The sequence below is a fragment of the Buteo buteo genome, chromosome Z (assembly GCF_964188355.1).
Source record: "Buteo buteo chromosome Z, bButBut1.hap1.1, whole genome shotgun sequence".
NCBI lineage: Eukaryota > Metazoa > Chordata > Aves > Accipitriformes > Accipitridae > Buteo > Buteo buteo.
The window spans coordinates 28,293,865-28,312,657 of NC_134204.1; the positions used below are offsets into that span (position 1 = coordinate 28,293,865).

The 18,793-nt window shown below is 42.4% G+C and overlaps 1 protein-coding gene across 12 annotated transcripts in view; it reads right to left on the reverse strand.

Moving 5' to 3' along the window:
* The window catches only part of ARHGEF28 (Rho guanine nucleotide exchange factor 28), a 125,823-nt gene that overhangs the window by 14,450 nt on the left and 92,580 nt on the right, over nucleotides 1–18,793 (reverse strand). For 10 of the 12 annotated variants that reach the window (XM_075021224.1, XM_075021220.1, XM_075021221.1 and 7 more), the window contains 10 exons: nucleotides 18,192–18,268; nucleotides 17,304–17,482; nucleotides 16,542–16,633; nucleotides 15,496–15,678; nucleotides 14,544–14,675; nucleotides 13,735–13,814; nucleotides 10,128–10,166; nucleotides 9,991–10,038; nucleotides 7,706–8,185; nucleotides 4,417–4,717 (listed from right to left, as the gene is read on the reverse strand). In XM_075021224.1, coding sequence (XP_074877325.1) covers nucleotides 4,417–4,717; nucleotides 7,706–8,185; nucleotides 9,991–10,038; nucleotides 10,128–10,166; nucleotides 13,735–13,814; nucleotides 14,544–14,675; nucleotides 15,496–15,678; nucleotides 16,542–16,633; nucleotides 17,304–17,482; nucleotides 18,192–18,268 — 1,611 coding nt within the window. The other 2 variants (XM_075021226.1, XM_075021231.1) reach the window with 2 other exon arrangements.

Genomic DNA, 18,793 nt, shown 5'->3' on the forward strand with positions numbered 1-18,793 from the left:
AGCAATAGCACAGGAATTAACTCACAACAGTCACATATGCAGAACTGTGAAGACTTTCTTTGTGGGAGCTAGTCATTATTTAACAGGTTCCAAGTGATGAAAGCAATCTTATTCAACAAAGTCCTCAATATAGGATCCCATTAACCACCTCTAGTGCTGGCAGCAGTAGCTATGCTTATTTGAATAAGGCCCTGAGTTACTAAGCTTCACCCCTTGCCAAAATCCTGTGCTGACTTGGAACCAGGGGGAAACAGCCTGTACATCTTCAGATGGCTTTTTAACACCATAGTGCACAGCGTATTTCACCTGTTTTTACCACACTTGCATCAGCTTTACTTTGTATACCTCTTCTGACTGCAACAAATTCATCTCACACAAATATGAGAAAAGAGCCAGGCCCATACAGCACCATCCTGAACCTCCCTGATGGAAACATATGCAGGTACTCTTACACAATCTCATTAGGCCACAGCTGATGTTAAGGTAGCCAAAAAATAACGTGCTGTTCTAAACATCATCTCAATAACCAATGGGAAACTAAAACAAATTAATCTGATCTACAGTTTTAAGAACAGTTTCAACAGCGCAATCACCATTAGCACAATCCACCTTAAGGAATAGGAAAGGAATTTCTTATAAAGAATAAGGGGAAAAAATGGAGTTATAGGATACTACTCATTGTTTCTGGGGTTTTTGCTTTTTCTATTGCAAATAAAATATTTTACATCTCTGGAAACCACTTTCTTTGATGAAAACCACTATAAACAGATTATTTTGCCGAAATCAAGCCATCTCATTTGCTTATACGCATACATGTACAAATTTCTGTCCTTTAAAATCAGATTAAAATCACATTAATCAAAGAGCCCCATTTTTGCTTCCTGTTTCGCATTTGGCTGTTTATGGAGATCACAGGTTTTTCTATGTTCCCCATAAAGATTTAAATTATATTTTTCACTCCATCATGCATAAAGATTTTTCATGCTAACACTGCAAATGTCTGGGGAAAAAAAATCTCCCACAATCAAGTTTCAGTGCAGTTTTCCAGATCTATCACTTTTCAACTCTATTCCTGTAGCTACAACATCTGAATAAAAAAAATGAAAGGCAATACCAGTGAACAATGCTATTCACTTCAAAGCTTAAAAGAATTAAAAATGCACTGATTCCTGAAATCAAAGAGGTGAATCCATAGGTAAATCCTTAGGCATCACTTCGGCTAGTTAACCTGACATGTCAATTAAATGCAAGAGTAATTTATTCAATTCTCAGTCTAGTCTGACACAAAACCTATACTTCCCCTGATTCCTAATTAGCCAAAGTACTTGTCTTCTTTCATGCAGATAATTTCATAACCATTAGTGTAAAGCATTAACACATTTTTCTTTCAATCATATTTTCCTCCTGTTGACTGACACACCTTTTCTAGCGAGTGTACTTGTGCCAGTTTCAGCTTTGTGGGAACTTGCCCCAAGGTCTTTACTAAAGTTCCCTCCCATACACATAAAACAATGATATATACTCATGATGCTAGCTATGTGAAGAGACATATGTCTTACCTTAGAAAATATGAATGGAAAATTATGCACTGGAGGAATGTAGCCGTTTCCATCTGAAGCTAAATTGCATAGTACTTAACATACAGTAGAATGCAGCATGATTAACTCCTTGACAACATGTTCAGGTGGTGCTTCTCATTAAATAATTTAAGGTTTTTTTGACAGGCCAGAGTTCTTACAAGATGCCTAATAATTCTAGAAGAATTAATCAAAACAAAGAAATTCCTTTTGTGTACACACAAAACTTACTATATGCAAGATCTGGCCATGTTTCTGGTACGTGGCTATTTCCAGTAAACCATACTCAGTATTTGTTTCTTAGTTCTCTTTTGACTTATTACTTAGGAATGTTTTTTGAAAGATGGTTATGAGACTTTATACATAGAGCTGGTTGAAAAATGCAGTAAAATGTCATGAAACATTCATCCACATGAAAATATTAAAAGTTTCAGATAACTTTAAAATTCTTTCTAGTCTTTCTCTCATTGCATCTCTGTTGGTTTTCCTTCACAGTGATCGGAACTGACTATATCCTGCAGAGGTGTCAGGAAATGGAAGCACAAGTTTAGAGACCTTCTTAAACTCTGTCAACTCTTTGGGAAAAAAGCATAGCCAAAAAAAAAACCAACCACAACCCCAAAAAAGGGAAATCAGCTTCCTTGTATGAAACTTTCATACTGCTCAGCTTGATTCATATTGCTTAGGAACAAGTGATTTATTTCATTTCCATGTGCAGAGCCATTTGCTGGGGCTTCAGATGCCATCTGTCTTTCAGGGGGGGAGTTTAGTGTTCTTCTCATTACCCGCTCCCCGTACCGTGGGCTCCTGATGCATGACAGAAGCAAGTGTGAATTGTGCAGGCTCATGCACTACATGATCAGAGCATAGAATGCTTGTCACCCTCCAAATCACAAATGTGACTGTGGAATGTGATGGCATATCTCTCTGGGGGAGGCTCCCAGCCCTGCCTGCTCCAGCAACGTGCCAGGGGGCTTCACAGCACCATCTGCACCATCAGGATGCTGCAAGGATTTGCTGCACTGCTTTGCCAAAGGCACCTTGTGACTCAGTCAAAGCAGTAACTGCAGGTTTTACAGACATGACATAGCCAGAGAGACTCACACTAGCCTCTTACCCTACCTCTTGGGCAGACTTTGTAGCCAGTGCTGGTCCCCAAGCTGCTGGGACTGCACCGGTGCCCCACTACCAGGGCAAGATAAGGATGTTTACAAAAGATGCAGTGACAGCCACTGAACATAAAGCTGGCCCATTGTAGGTGAAGGGCATCTTTACATACTGAAGCTCCACCAGCTTATCTTAGAATCAGTGCAATTAAACTGGTACAAGCCAGTTTAATTAAACCAGACATTCATATGTGGGCTCAGTAGAAAGTATCCTGGTTAGCTTGCATCTGAATGTTTGCCAGTGCAAGCTAATCCACTTTTGAGAGGTTTAAACCCACATATGTGTTCCTTTTAAAATTTGCGCTACCTTAGCTAACCTATTACTAAAATGACAACTGCAGTCAAACTAGAACAAGTTTCACCAGGCTAATTGTTTAGGCGTTTTTAGAAATATTAATCTCTTTTACTAATCAGCTTCGTTTGCTGATTGTCGTGATGAGGCTAGCCTGCCCTACCTTTGATTATAAAATGCTATTTTAGCAATCCATGTACCAAGGACTAGTAAGGCTGTAGTGGATGCCTGCTTAATACATTATAAGGAGTACTAAGCAGCAGGTTCCTTAATCAAGGACTTTTTATTTGAACAACTTCAAGGTTTGGCCTAAGACAGTCAAAAACCATTGTACCTGTCTATGTTTTCAACTTCTGATCCTGCTGCTCACTGGTCTTTGCTGTGACCTGACCTGCATGCAGCTGATGTTAGGACAGAAGTCATCCTGCACTGCCAGCTGCAGAAAAAATGGGAGCTTGGGCACTGCTGCAGTGTTGACTTGCCATGTCTCACCTGAATTTCACAACTGTGCAGGAAAATCCCACCAGATTACTTAAGCTATTACACTAAAAGCACACCATTGCCCCCTTAGACTTTTAGCTGCTGTGGTTTTTTACAACTCTCACAATAATCAAAGAATGCAGACACCAAATCAGATCAAAACCAGGATTGTGCACCATGAGAAATAAAACCCAGATTCTCATTAGTGTATTTTTAAGTTCTTAAGGGAATTTTCAATGCAATGCAGTGCTCAAATAGGTGGCCTCTTCCACTCATTTTGGTAATCACCACCAATAACTGCCATGCAATCTACGTATCTTTGGGGGTTCTGGTAAAATACAAGAATAAAGAAAGGTAATGCAGTAAGAGCTATTTTTACTAACATGGAAACTTATTGTCAAATATTGTATTATCCCTTAAAAGTGATGTAATTTTCTTTCCAAAACTACAGAGTTTTTCAAGATACTTTCATTTCAAGAAGAGGGTGTTTGACCACTGATTATCATTTTAAGATGGTAAATCAAAAGTTATTCTAACTAGAAATCATCAAGTAATGCACATATGTTCTAAAACAGCCAATAAAATGCACTCGAAACAGTAAGAGTGACTTCAGCTCGCAAAAAAACCAAACCCAAGTAAAAAAGCATTGGGAAAGGATTCGGAGGGAACAACATTCTGAGTACTGGTATACAAACACAAACAGGGTTTTTCTGGCTTTTTTTCAAGTTTTCTATATTTCTGTTCTCCTCATTTTCTCACCTACCCTCAACAAGCTTGCAAAGTGGCATGCAATTATTTTAGCAAAATCTATTGCTTCCACCATCTTCATTCCTGGGACTATTCATTCTGCGAGGTGGCAAACTGCCCATACTACTTGTTAATTAAATAAAGTGTTAATTACCATTATTAAAGGCATCCTTGTTGGTTTTGCTGGAAAAAGACATCTGCTGGTAAGGACCAGTGGGTTTCCACAGTGCACTGGTTAACGCTGGCTGACAAGAAGTGTCCACTTTGAGGTCCACCTGATTTTCACTAGTCCTTGCTCTATCAGAATTTGAGATGTTCAGCCCATACACACCATCCTCATAAACGAGAGAAGAAGCTGATCTGTTGAGACTGCTTAGAGACACATACACAACAGCTTCATTTAAGTAGAATGTATTTTCACCATGTAAGCTGTCCAATTGATTATGTCCCATTATCTGCAGAAGGGGGAAAAAACCCAGAGAACAACATTTTCACTTTTGTCCAGCACCAGAATCATAGAATCACAGAATATCTTGAGTTGAAAGAGACCCATAAGAATCATGAAGTCCAACTCCCTGCTCCTCACAGGACCACCTAGAGCTAAACCATATGACTACGAGCATCGTCCTGAAGAATCCTTATACCAGGATACATAAAATTAACTGCCAGACAGAATGGGGATTCATAGCCAACAGTCACCTCATTTCCCAGAAGTTAACCTCAAAACATGTTAAATTGGATGTGCTTTCAGGAATAAACAGTTATAAACTAGTACATTTTGCCTTAGCTCCCCTCAAAACACAGGAAAACTCACTAATAATTGCAAAATAGCAAATAACAAAGGGTTGCTACCTGGAATGCACTGAGCACTACTGACTCCTTTCAGGGGGTTAACATTTTGCCCCATGGCTCAATGAGGTGCCACTTCACATATATAAATCTATGTACACTGCAATCCAAAAATAACACTGTACCTCACGTAGACAGGTAATCATAGAGAACAGGACTGCAGCAGTCAAATTGGGGATGGCAAACAGCATTCAGCAAGTGGACGTGGCTCCCAGGGGCTGAAAATGCAACTCCTGCAAAGACTACCTGCCTGCAGGTGTTTATCAAGGCTGAGCTCACAAAAAAGCAGCAGTAGCAGTGTGAGTTACTGCAATGTTTGGTCATCCAAAACAAGCCAGGTTCAGTGTAATGGTGAAAACACTGGGCTGGGAATACTGGCTGACTCGCAACCACCCAGCCAGCCCTGCTGCTGCAGGGAGTACGGTAGTGGAAAACGCAGGACAAAGATGATCCCAAGGCCTGGAATGCATCCAAAGCCATGCAGTTTACTTGAAATAAAAATACAAGTAGTCTTACACATGAAATATTAGATTAAGAACTACTACTCTTTGACACTCAGCATTTCATTATTTTGCCTCTCGGTCTGTGCAATTCCGGCCATCCCTGCATCAGGCTATCATTCTTCAACTTCCTCTCCTCAAAAGACTTCAGAAGTCCCATCCATTAAAACTGACAGGCAAGTTCAGTTTTGGTTTTACCATGCACTTCTTAAGCACTGCTAAACAAGTCAAAATTGTACTGCAAGTTATACTAGTTAAGAAGTGTCTTCCTTGTTTGGGCTGGGCAAGCATATATGGATAAGTCATGTTCACACAGTGTTCACAAAAGCCAGATGAAAAGGGGGAGGTCAGAGGTCAACCCTTCACCCCCTCATGCAGGCACAGGCTTAGACACCAAATGGTCACTGCCCGTTATGGGTCAGTTGCCAGCTGAAAAACTAGGGAGGTGATGGCCTAAAGAAAGGCTCTACAGATTTTCTTGTGAAAATGAAAACCTGAGCAAAAAAAAAGCTGTTTGGGTCAGTGAGCTTTCAATATATGCAAAAGCCAGGCAAAATGTTTTGATTTTCAGGTGCTTTAGAGAACAGTAATGGAAATCAAGACCATACTCACCGAGGCAGGGACTAGAAGCCAGGTCCCAACTGGCAGGTGAGCACCAGACAGCTGAGTTCAGAGTCAGCCTCTATCCTTCACCCTCAACAAAAACTTACATCATTTTTAGTATTAAATGCTTAAGCAGCTTCAGAGCTACTTTAAATTGCATCCCCTAATAATGACCATCTCCAAGGAATTATACCGTCAGCAATGGAGTCACACACCAACCTCTTCCCCTTAAGGAGCAGCTCCTTTCAGGGGAAGGCCTGACACGTGGGGTTCACAGGAGCCTGGAGCTTCCCACCCCTGGAGCAGCCACTTTTCCTCACCGAAGACAGTGCTGTTGTCCAGGAACAAGGACAGCAGCCAAAGACTTTACTAAAAGCTTTGTATGTGTCAAGCATTACAATAATTTAGCCTTCCTACAAGAGGCAGGACACACAATATATCTTGCAAACACAGCAGCAAAGCAGAATATAACACAGATTCTCACAATTTCCATCTCTTCAATTTAATACCCATCCGTCTGAGTTTGGCTTCTGTAGGGCACCCAGCTTAAAATCACAGAATGGCTGAGACTAGAAGGGACCTCTGGAGGTCATCTGCTCCAACCGCCTGCTCAAGCAGGGCCACCCACAGCAAGTTGCCCAGGACCATGTCCAGATGGCTTTTGAATATCTCCAACAATAGACACTCCACAACCTCCCTGGGTAACCTGCTCCTGCTCAGTCACACTCACAGGAAAAAAGTGTTTCCTGATGTTCAGAGGGAACCTCCTGTGTTTCTGTTTGTGCCCATTGCCTCTGGGCCTGTCACTGGGCACCACTGGAAAGAGCTTGGCTCCATCCTCTTTACTCCCTCCATTTAGGTATTTACATACGTTAACAAGACCCCCATGAGCCTTTTCTTCTCTAGGCTGAACAGTCTCAGCCTCTCCTCATAGGAGAGATGCCCCAGTCCCTCAAACATTTTTGTGGCCCTTCACTGGGCACCCACCTCTGCCTCGCTCTGCTCAACCGTCTCCACCCCCCCACCCCGTAGCTCTATGTGTCTCTTGTACTGGGGAGCCAGAACTGGACACAGCACTCCAGGTGTGGCCAGAGTAGAGGGGAAGGATCACCTCCCTTGACCTACTAGCAACACTTTGCCTAATGAAGCCCAGGAGACCATTAGCCTTCTTTGTCGCCAGGACACATTGTTGGCTTATGGTGTCCACCAGGACCCACAGGTCCTTTTCCGCAAAGCTGCTTTCCAGCTGGGTGGCCCCCAGCATATACTGATGCATGGGGTTGTTCCTTCCTAGGGGCAGGACTTTGCACTTCCCCTGGTTAAACTTCATGAGGTTCAAACAAAGCCCTTGGATATGCCCGAGCCTCAGCTTCCCACGTGCTCACTCATTACATTGTCAACCAACAAAACCCAGATGTACTAGTCTGTTCATCAAGGAAGGTCTCTCTACGTCTGCAGTTGGGGATATAATTACGGTGGGGAACCACACACCTCATAGCTCCCTGTGGATGACAACAGGCTACTTTGTTGACCGTGCTTCCAGTGCCAGAGGAGCTTCTTCTGCATTTTCACACTGTCTCTTTCTCTCTCCACCATTTTCTGGCCCTCCTGGAGCCTCTCCAAGCTCTGCTGGTACTCCTGCAGCTGCAGCGCCAGTCCCTGTCGGCTCCTCTCCAGCAGCTCCTCCTGGCACCCGCACTCCCTCTCCCGCTGCCCCAGCTGGCCCTCCCTTGCCTCCTGCTCCCGCTGCCGCTGGTCACATTCGCGTAGCCACCGCTGCTGCTCCTGCTGAAACTGCTGCTTCAGCTTGTGTATGTTGGCCAGCTCCACCCTTTGTTTTTCCAGATTCTGGCATTTTTCTTGTTCCAGAAGGAGGTTTAGCCGAGAACCATGGCCCCGACCAGTCTTCTCATTCTCTTGCAGAAGTAACCTACGGAGCTCTCTGTGGCTGTCCTGGATAGCTAGTGCTGCCTAGACACCACAACAAAATCAGACACAAATGCTGAAATATTAGCATTAATCCAATTCTGTATTTTTACATAGAAGCATTGTATGCAAATACTTCAACCTCCCATAATATCGGCGCTAAATGCTTTTGAGGAGGTTATTCCTTATTCAAGTAGAGAAAATGCTGCGTTCATGCCTTTACCAAGACATGTTTCTAAAAGCACTCAACCATTTCAAGCACTTTTCACACAGCTTCTGGTTTACACTTAGTATTATTATATATGTTTATGTTACAGCTGTGCATATGCACTTCAGTTACAGCTGGTGTCCTGTTCTGTCAGAGGATGTTAAGACACAGAGGAAAAATGATTTTTCATGTTAAAGAGGGCATTAAGGCACTGGGAATGCTACACTCAACAAAGTATTCCTAACACAGATGTGGCTTATACAGATAAAACTGTACTGTTTCCAGCACAACTCACTCCAACCCTAAGGCTCTCCTTGCTAACTGGCAACAGTGCAGTCCTACTAACATCAGTCCTACAGGCACCTGCCAACAGAGCCATGGCACCAGGACCATACTGCTACATGCACCTGACCAAGATACCTGTGCTGGCAGAAATCTGCAGTATAGTAATGATTTCAGTTTTGATGTTTCAGTAGTTTATTTTACAACTGAGAGCGCTATATTCCGTCCTTCACAAGGATGTTGTGACATTGTTTGCATTAAAGATTGTGACATCCTCCAATAACACAAAAACAAATAGCTGGGATTAAGAAAAAAGAAAAGCAAGAAAGCCCTAGATCTGCTGAGGCACTTATTGCTCAGCCTGTCTTCAAGAGCTGGCATGGGAATCTACTTCAGCAGACATTCCCAGAGAATTCCGACAGCCCTGTTACCCCATGCTGTCCACCCAGAAAGAGTTTTTAACTTTACGCAGTGTGCAGTTCCCACTTTTCTTGCCTCTTCCTCCAGTATTGGGTCAGTTCCAGTGATTTGTAAATAGGGCAAGGACAGGATCCCTGCTTGTTTCTCTGCACCTATACTGCCAATTCATGGTCTGAATGATTAAGGCACGATCCCAAGCCTTATTTTACTGCCCCTCTGGTATTAAGCCATCTCTTTTTCAATTTTTCCAAAATTTTGCCTGAATTACAAGCTTTTTATTTTGCTTTTGCATTGCTTCAATCCACTTAACTTCTAAGCCCAAGGTTTCCAGGATTATTATGAAATATGCTAATGTCAAGAGGGTCTAAAAATTAAACGTACTTAAATGAAATATTTTAAAATAAAACTATAAAACTGCACCTAAATAAGAAAAAATAAGTTAAAACATTCAAACTTAGCATGGAAGAGGCAAAAACTTCAGAGTAAGGCCCTACAGAACATACGCAATAATTAATTGATATTGAAATATCTAAATTGGGTTGAGTTTGCTATGTAAGTGGCAGAGGCACTGTTTACTAATAGCCAGGAGAATTTTCTAAACAAAATACTAACATTTTTCAATATTTTGAACTATATTTTAGAATCTGTACATGAAATTACATCAGTTCTGTTAAAGCCATCATTTTACTTTCCCCCTAGTTTTTTTTTTTTTTTTTGGGGGGGGGGGGGTGATCTCCAAGCAAGCAAGCAATATTCAGTTCTTAAAAGAAACCTACCACTGATGTAGAATAAAAATATATTATACGACAACTTATGCAACAGTCGGTAGAGATAAGTATTCACTGACATGACGTCTAAAAGTAGGGCAAGATGAAAACAAACATTAAGAAGTAAATTATTAAGACTAATTACTCTACAAAGTTAGCAGTGGAGTAGTCACCTGTATGCTGTACAAGAGACGGGTTAAGTTCTGGATTGTTTGTACAATCTAGAAAATAAAAGAGAAGGATTTTCAAAGGTTTGACCACTATTAACTAAATAGTTACTACATTCTGTCTGGGGTTTAAATAAACTCACCTCTGTCCCCGTAGATCCTGGGAAACTCATACTTCCTCCCTAAAATAAACACATGTTGCTTTAAAAAGTAGGTTTTAACTTTAGAATTGTATCATCTAGGTAATTTATTTTTTTTTAAACTAGTGGAGACATTCATATCACTCATATATGCAGTGCTGAGTCAAACCTTTTTGTGGGTATGTGAAAAAACAAGCAATAACCTACAAAGACTAATAATTCATCAACACTGGAGTTTCCGTGGAAATCACTAGAGATTCTAAGCACAACTGTAAAAACAAAAATATTTCATCCACAATTTTAATCCTCTCATGACTAATGCTACACAGAAAAGACATTTCCATTCATTCTTTGTTTACTTGACAGTTTTGAAATACAGCAATCAAACTTCTGTGTATACAGCACAGTGGGTTTAGATTACTTATAGTAGGATGAAACAGTACAAGACTTTTCAAAAACAGTGACACTAATGGAGCAAGAAGCTAGCAGAAGTCACATCAGTGGGTTACGGTGAATGCCTTATACATGCTGTGAGGTGCTGAGCAAAGGCTGTGTGCCCCCTATACTCTGCAAAATGCACCAGCATGGATACTACTGTCCACTGCAGCAAGGCTCAGCCCCTTCACACTTTCCACCCTGCTCCATTTTCCTAAGAAGCTTTCTAAATTTATGGGGTGAAGCCACCCATAATCCCTTCAGCATGAAGAACAGCTCCTCTGAGAAAGATAAGGTGAAACGGTGGAGAAATAAAATACAAACCCTTCTGAGGCTACACTGAAAAGAATTCCAGTATGATTTTTCTCTTTTTTTTTTTCTTCAGAGGAGCAGAGGAGGGTTTGCGGAGTATTTGCTCTCTCTCTCTCCGATTTTCCTAAGTTCTCTACTGAGTCTCATTTTCCACCACAGAGAGCAAAGCAGCTGCTCCATTTAGCTGCAAAAACTGAAAATTAAGATTAAAAAGGCCAGGCCCCGAAACACAGCTCAATGCAGACAAGCTCGGGGGAAAGGGAGCACCGGCTGCAGCATTTCCTCCACTCCTCTCTCTCGTTATCTCTGTTCGGTATTTCCCTCCATTCCCTCTCCAGGTCCTCACCTCCTCCTCCGCTTCTCACTGCACCCAGGAGCCACGTAACTGCTCGGCTCTGCTGTGAGAAGCAGAAGACCTTGCACGGATGCCTCAGTGCAACACAAGAACTAACACAAGGGAGCTCCACCTTCCCTTTGCTAGGTGGCCAAGATGAGCAGCGGGCAAGGAGAAAGAGCAGGGCTGAGAGAGGAGAAGGAGATGCTGGCAGGGTGAGGAAGAGGAGAGCTCATATGCTGAACAAGAATGGGGTTTCTTTCAGTTTTTGAAGCCCTTTTTAATTTAATAAAGGAGGTGTACAGGGGCATTGAAGGCTTAGCTGGCTGTGGCATGGCCAAGGGCTAGCAAGTGGCCGCCCCAGGCGCCTGCGGTCCCCTCACTGCAGCACCACTTGAGCGCTGGGGGATGAGCCCAAGGCAGGTTTAGTGGAGCTAGCCGGGGTGACAGCAGCATTGCAGCTGCACCACTACAGCTTCAGCACAAGCCCTGTAAGTCCAGCTAGGTCCGAAGCAAATATATTCAGCAGTTTAACCTGTGCTGCCGGCCACCACCACCTCCCTGCCACTCTTCCCTAGCACCTTGGTTCAGAGTGATGAGCAGCAGTGGAGGTGAGGACGGTCAGATCCCAGGGCAGGCTGCGCGCACAGCGCCTCAGACAATCCCCCGGAGATGCGATTACGAGGCAGGAGCAGGGGGGACGAGATGGAGACCACCCCTCACAGCTGCCTGCTTGGGACGCCACGCGCTGCACAGGCAACACTCTTCCTCCTGATGCTTGGTCAGCGTCTAAGCCCCGAGCTGGGGGCTTTCGCTCCGGCTGTCCGGCTCTCGGCTTCCCAGGCCAGCTGGCCTGAGCCCGGTGCTGCCGCCCCACCACCCCAGGACTGCCCACCCGGCGACCGAAGGCGGGCAGGAGAACATCCTCCGCCCTTGAAAGCCCTTGCCTCGCCTGTTTCGTTTGCTCGTTCTGCCACCTCCTGGTAAGTCTAGTTCTGACAGGGTAAGATGTGCCATGAGTCTTGCCCAAAGAGCAGGCCAGACCGGAATAGTAACTTAGGGTGGAGGAGTTTGCTGCAGATGCCTCTAGTCCAGCTGCAGCCCAAAGCAGGGCTACCTTCAAAGCTAGGTGAAGTTGCTCAGGGCCTTCTCCAGTCAAATGTGGGAAACCTCCAAGGATGGAGACCCCACAACCTCTCTGGACAACCTGCTCCTGCTTGATCCCCCTCATGGTGATTGGTTTTTTTCCTTACATACAGTCAGAATTTCCCTTGCTGCAACCTGTAGACCTGGATGCTCATCGTTTGGGTGTGCACCTCTGAGAAAAGCCTCGCTCTATCTTCCTATAACCCCAATGGAAATGTTTTTATGTGGAGCTACTGGAACTTCTAATGGACCAGATTTGAGCCCCTCTATACTCTATTAGGTTATTTTATTTCCCCTCACCTAGCTTCTGTGCTCCCTCACTTGGACTTTTGTCTCCATCCCATTTTTTCCACACACACTCTTCTACCTAATCCCTACTAACACAGCAGTCTGGTAAGACGACGACCTAGAGCTGAACATGAGGCAAGGTTATATAGGCAGATTAGTGTATTAGCAGGAGTCTTCCAGAAATAGCTAGAAAAAAAAGCCCCAAGGTTTCAGGCACACAAGCCCTCTTTCAGATCTGATGCAAAGACAGTATGCTAAGTATCTCCTTTTCTAGCAAACTTTGCTTTCCACTTCAAGTCATGTATCTTCTGTTCTTGCCTCTCCCCTTTATTCCTTTTGTGGTCCTGTTTCTCCACCTAAGGACTCCACAATTACAGTTCACTTCATTTCCACACGGTAACTCATACTGCTCTTACTCTAACACTTTGCTGCTACATGAAATTTGCCATTCCTAATTTTGCCCAACTGCCTTTCGATTCTGCTTTTTCCCCAGAGTAGCTTATGAGTTATAGGACTTTGAAAAATGGGCAGTTTGTCTTCTATTCACTAATTGCTCCATTTTGTTTTAATTCAAAATTCTGAAGCAAGCTGGTGTAAGACAATCCATCCTATTTTATGTGCTTGTTCTCAGGACGAAGTTCTTCCAATGCATAAGTCTTTCTTGCATTAGCTGAGGTCTCAGTCATTGCAGGAGACTTTCATCATCCTGTGAATAGGAGGAGGGAGTAGAGGGAATACTATTGTCAGCTCCATAGAGATGGATGTATTGAATGATGACAGCAGAGAACCAGGCACTTAAGTGGCCCATACAAGTGGTATGAAAACACTGTGGCTGTTATGACAACCCACCGATCTGTAAGCCTGGCAGAAAAATCGTTCTGCATTTGGATTGTTTATGATTGCTTTTTAAAAATTCATTATTAATTGCAGTGACCTCTACTAAATTGAATTATCTGGATTTGGGTGAAATGTGCCTATCCTGTGCTTTGTGTTTTGGAAGTGTATATAGCTACCCCATAAAAATTTGGACAGCATTTACGTTCCCAGTGCCCAGAGTGCTATGTGCAACACAGGAAGAAAAACTGGTTACAATACCTTATCCTCTAGATTGGCACCTGCCATTTCCTTTTCAACACTGAGATCAACTTCACATGATTCTTCAGCTTCTGTTATTTCTGCATTTAACAAATAAAGCCCCAATAAAATGCAAGAGAAAGGTATCAAAGCATATTCTGACTAGCAAAACAAAGGCTACGCTTTTTTACGGCTACTCACAGGATGCTGAAAATGGAGATTTACATAATTTCGAGTTACATAATGGATTCTAGGCTGGGAAAAAACAAATTTGGAAGCCAGGATGGCACAGGTGGAACAATCAAGTTTTTCCTACCTTAAAAATTAGTAGTGTTTCACTTACACAAATTTGAAGTATAGCCATATCACTAAAAATGCTCTGCAGCAATAGTTTTTACAGGACTTTATTTGCATTTTTTTTGCAAGAAATCCATGCTACCTTTTACAGCTGAAATTATTGGGATGTCAATCCTGGTTTCCAGGCCTTCTGACAAAAATTGGCTGACTTGGGAAATGGGCTATACTGCAATACAGACTTGCTGTGGAGCTAAGCCTCAAAGACGAGAAAGTGTATGGAGATATGCAAATCTGACTCAATATTGCTGAATGCAGGCATGTGCTACAGAAAAGGTGCAGTGGAGGCAAACTATCCATTTACTTCAATGAAGTTATATGACAATTTACACTATCTGAGCATTTGCCCAAAGACAACTTTTATTACATTATCTTCTATTGATTCTGGAATACACTGAGAAAGCTTTCCAAAAAAACCAATCCAGTATCAATTATTTTAGCACTCTAAATATGTAAAAGCATCAAATTTTACTCACCACCAGGAACAGATTCCAAGATTTCATTGGCACTACATCTGTGCTTCACACTTAATTCCTCAATACTTTCCTCTGGTGATCTGTCTTTTTCACTCACTTGTGATGTCATTACAGCAACATGGAGACTTTCAACTAGAAAGGACAACATGCAGAATTACAGAGGCCCCTTAAATAGCTCCTTAATGCATAAATCAATGACACAGAATCATAGAATAATTTAGGTTGGAAGGGACTTTCAGAGGTCATCTAGTCCAATGCCCTACTCAAAGCTGGTCGAACAAAATTGGGTTGCTCAGAGCTTTGCACAGACAAGCTTTTAACATCTCCAGAGATGGAGACTTCACAGCCTCTCTGGACAACCTGTTCTGGTTTTTGACCACCCTCACAGTATATAATTTTTCCTTTCATTTAACTGGAATTGCCGGTGTTCTAACTTGTGCCTCTTGCCTCTCTCTCATCCTATCACCATGTGCCTCCGCAAAAAAATCTGTCTTCTCTGGATCCTCACATTAGGCAGGAATGAGATCCCACGAAGCCTTCTTCTCTCAAGGCTGAACAGACCAACTATCTCAGCCTCTCCTCAGATGTCACCTTGGCCAAGGTGACAGCCCCCTAGTCACCTTGGTGCCCTTCGCTGGATTTGCTCCAGTTTGTCAATGTCTCTTGTCCAGAGGAGCCCAGCACTGGTCACATCACACTCTGCCTGCTTACATATGATGTTATACACTAAACATATCCCTTATCTCACAGTCTGGCATGTGCCACCTTGTGCATCTGACAAGCATAAACTTGAAAGACTTCTCTTCAATGCCCTTTGCCAAGTTTTGACACTGCCAGTTCTCGAGACTTGACAGAATAGCAGCACAAGACAACAAACACAGCTGTTCTTTGTTACCTTGAATTATCTGCCCATGTGAAGGGCCACCAGTCCACTCTTCCCATGCAAACTCACCTTCTTTGAGTGCTGCTGCCAGCAATGAAGCAGCCTGTGGAGTTTCTCCAGAATCAGGTTTGACAAGGAGGTGAGGTTCTACATGAACATCCTCAAACCCACTCATATCTCCCAGTTCTGCATAGATATGCAACTTCTCTTCCAAATAACTACAGATCTGCTGGTCCTGGTTACTCAGTAATTCTGTCAACAAAAATTGAACACTGTATTAATATTTTTTATCCTACAGGCAAAGCATGTTCTCCATTCAACCTTCTAATCCTTATGACACATAGACATTGCTAGCTCAAGCTAGGCCTTTTTTAAGTGGCCGGGAACCAAATTAATCCCATAGTCTGTCCTAAAGAAAGCTGGCAGAGACCCTGACAGAGAGTCAGGCCAGTGCCCTGATGAGGTGGCCTTGGCTGCGCTCTGGGGTCCTCAGCTACCTCCTGTTGCATCCACAGTGATCAATGCTGGAAAAGCACTTGGCTCAGGCAGCCAAAAGATGTGCTGATTCAGTGCCTCAACGTCAAAGAAGAACACCTACTCTCAGCAGAGGATGCCCTTCCCTGTGGCTCTCAACAGGAAGGACATTGCTGGAATTTCTCTCCTTGCAGAAGTATAAAGATGTGGAATTTAGGTGTAGGGGAACCAAGGAAGCAGAATTTATCCCTATCAGCTACATTTTCAGATAAAAATAACAGCAGCAAAGGATGAAATGCCATAAACAAGCACAAAGCCACACAATTACTGAAGATTTGAGGTATTTCCACAAACATGAAACTACCTGCCCCTGATGCAAATCTGGGAAATTCAGTGTTTATTCTGAAAGCATTCATTTTTCTTCTTCTTTTTTACTCATGGTAATGTAGTAAAAATATAAAATGTTTCGGAAAAAAGGTTCTCTTTCAAACTCACATTATACCATCAGATCACCCCAGGTTTCTCTGCTATGACTCTGCCTATTGAGCCACCCTGAAAGCACCAGCCAGTATGGGTGCATGATTCATTCATCCTGAACTCAGGATGCAGGAGCTCTCAGAGTGGCAGGAAAAGTATCACACCTTGACATTTCTGAATTCTGGATGCTTTGGCCTCAGCAATACGTCTGTCCTCATCAGATTCACTCATTTTTCCTTCTTCTTCCTCTGGACAACTTCAAAGATGAAAGACAAAGGTGAATAAAGCAAAATCTGCACATCATATATTCATCTTCAATACAGTGTTGTATTCATAATAAACAGAATACAACATTAGCACCAACTTTTTCTACAATCCAGAAGCATGCCATTTGTCTGCTTCTTTAGAAAGCAGTAACTGGACATAAACCAGACTGAGGAACTCCTTTTAATTCTGGTAAGGCTGCATCGTGCAGCAAACGGGTGGTTGGCCCTCAAAAAGGTTTGCTGTGCTAAGCATAATTTTGGGTCCCATAAGGAGCAATGTTTTCCCTGCCATTCGTAAGGAGCTGACATGAAGGTAACAGGCATGATCGGGGATTTCCCCAAAATGGTTGTATGGACACCTGCAGGACTCTGGAAAGCATCCAGTGCCAAAAGCAAAGGTGAGGGAAACTTACAATGGCTGGTAAGGACACCGAATGGGGAGTGGGAAGGGTCTGCGATTCAGTGGAAACCAGAAGTAACACAGGAAGTTTGGCTGAAGTGATGGTGAGGTTTTGGGGTCTGTGAATCCTGAGCTCAGAGGAAAACCCAACCTCACAGGATGTATCCAGTGCAATGCAGAACAGAGAGTATGCTGCCACAAATGTCCAACCAACCTCCCATCTGCTTTGGACTGCCAGGATGAAAACCAAAAGCCTTTACCTTTCCACTGCATCTTGAATATGCCTCATCCAGTTGTTACGTTCCTCTTTGGAGTTGGTATGAACCTCATACATCTCAGGCCCTGCAGATGAAGCGCTGATCAGGAACATCCCCCTTTCTTCGTTGGCCACTTCTCTTACTATGAGCCTCTGAAGGGAGATAACGGAAGGCTTCTGGTCCTGGGGGAAACAGTCACAGCACACGCAAATAATAAATGACTATTTTATAAAACATCACACTTTCAGAAAAGCACGATTTTCCAAGGAATTGGACTAATTCTAGTCCTGGTATAGTAAGACTACATATGTTCTCACCAGGTGTAAGAGGCTGCAAGTTTTGAGTATTTGGACATCTTTTTAAACTATTTTTAAAAATACATTATAGTATTTACGAACAAGTAAAGCACTGGGTATGTGCTAAAAAGTAAATCCCAGAGGCTCAATGATACTGAAGCACAGTATTCATATAATGTTTATATTTATATAGTTTGGGAACTTCTCTCCATGACCTTTCATGCATATTATGTGTGTTTACTACTACATTTGCAGTTAAAACTATTCTTCTGTTTTGTTTTACAGAACCAGAAGTTAAAATTTATTTTAGATAATTGAAAGAGCCTGATCTACTTCCCACCTTCATAATCAGATGAGGTTTGACACTAAAAATAGCATTCTGTTATTTTCATCCATCTTCCTAAAAAAATTACTTAATTTTGAAAATAAACTTAATCTTCCATATACTGGCATATTACTTTTCTGAATACAATACCAGGATTTTAGGGGAAAAAAACCCCATTATGTGGGAATAACTTAGAAAAGGACCTAATTTTCAAGAAATATACAAATACAAGTGCAATGTGTATATTCAAACATCTGGTAATATACTTACAACAGCTGCAAAGATGTATTTTTGATCTTTTTCTTGTAAGAACAGTAGTACATCAGTTAGAAGCAAAGCTAATGTCTCTTAAAATGAGAAAAGGAAAATAATGTTTTTTAATTAAAGTCATTACAATTATAGTTAATGTCCTCTTTTATCTTTAAAAAGAGAGAAGCCTTGATCAATAAATATCCCTCAGAATCCTACAGTAAACTAAGCAGGAAATATCTGGATTAGCCAATGGTTTGCATGAAGCAACTGCACGTCATCACTTTGCATCTCCCAGGAACGACCACACTTTCTGCCATCTACCCTCCTGCAGCACCATGCTGGAGCACTAGCCCAGGGAAAGAAGAAATCCTCACTCTAATGTCAGTACAGCTTCCCCTAGCCACTCACAGGCAACCTGGCAAAGACCGTCCCACATAAATTTCGTTTTGCCTATGCTGTAACATACACAGCACACTATTACACTGGTTAAAGTATTTCTGGAATAACGATGAACATACAGCTTTATAAAGTTTTACAGCAAATATTAGTAAGCTCCAAAAAAACCCAACCCCTACATGTGATTAATACCAAAATCAAATTCTGGGCTTGCATGTAAAAAT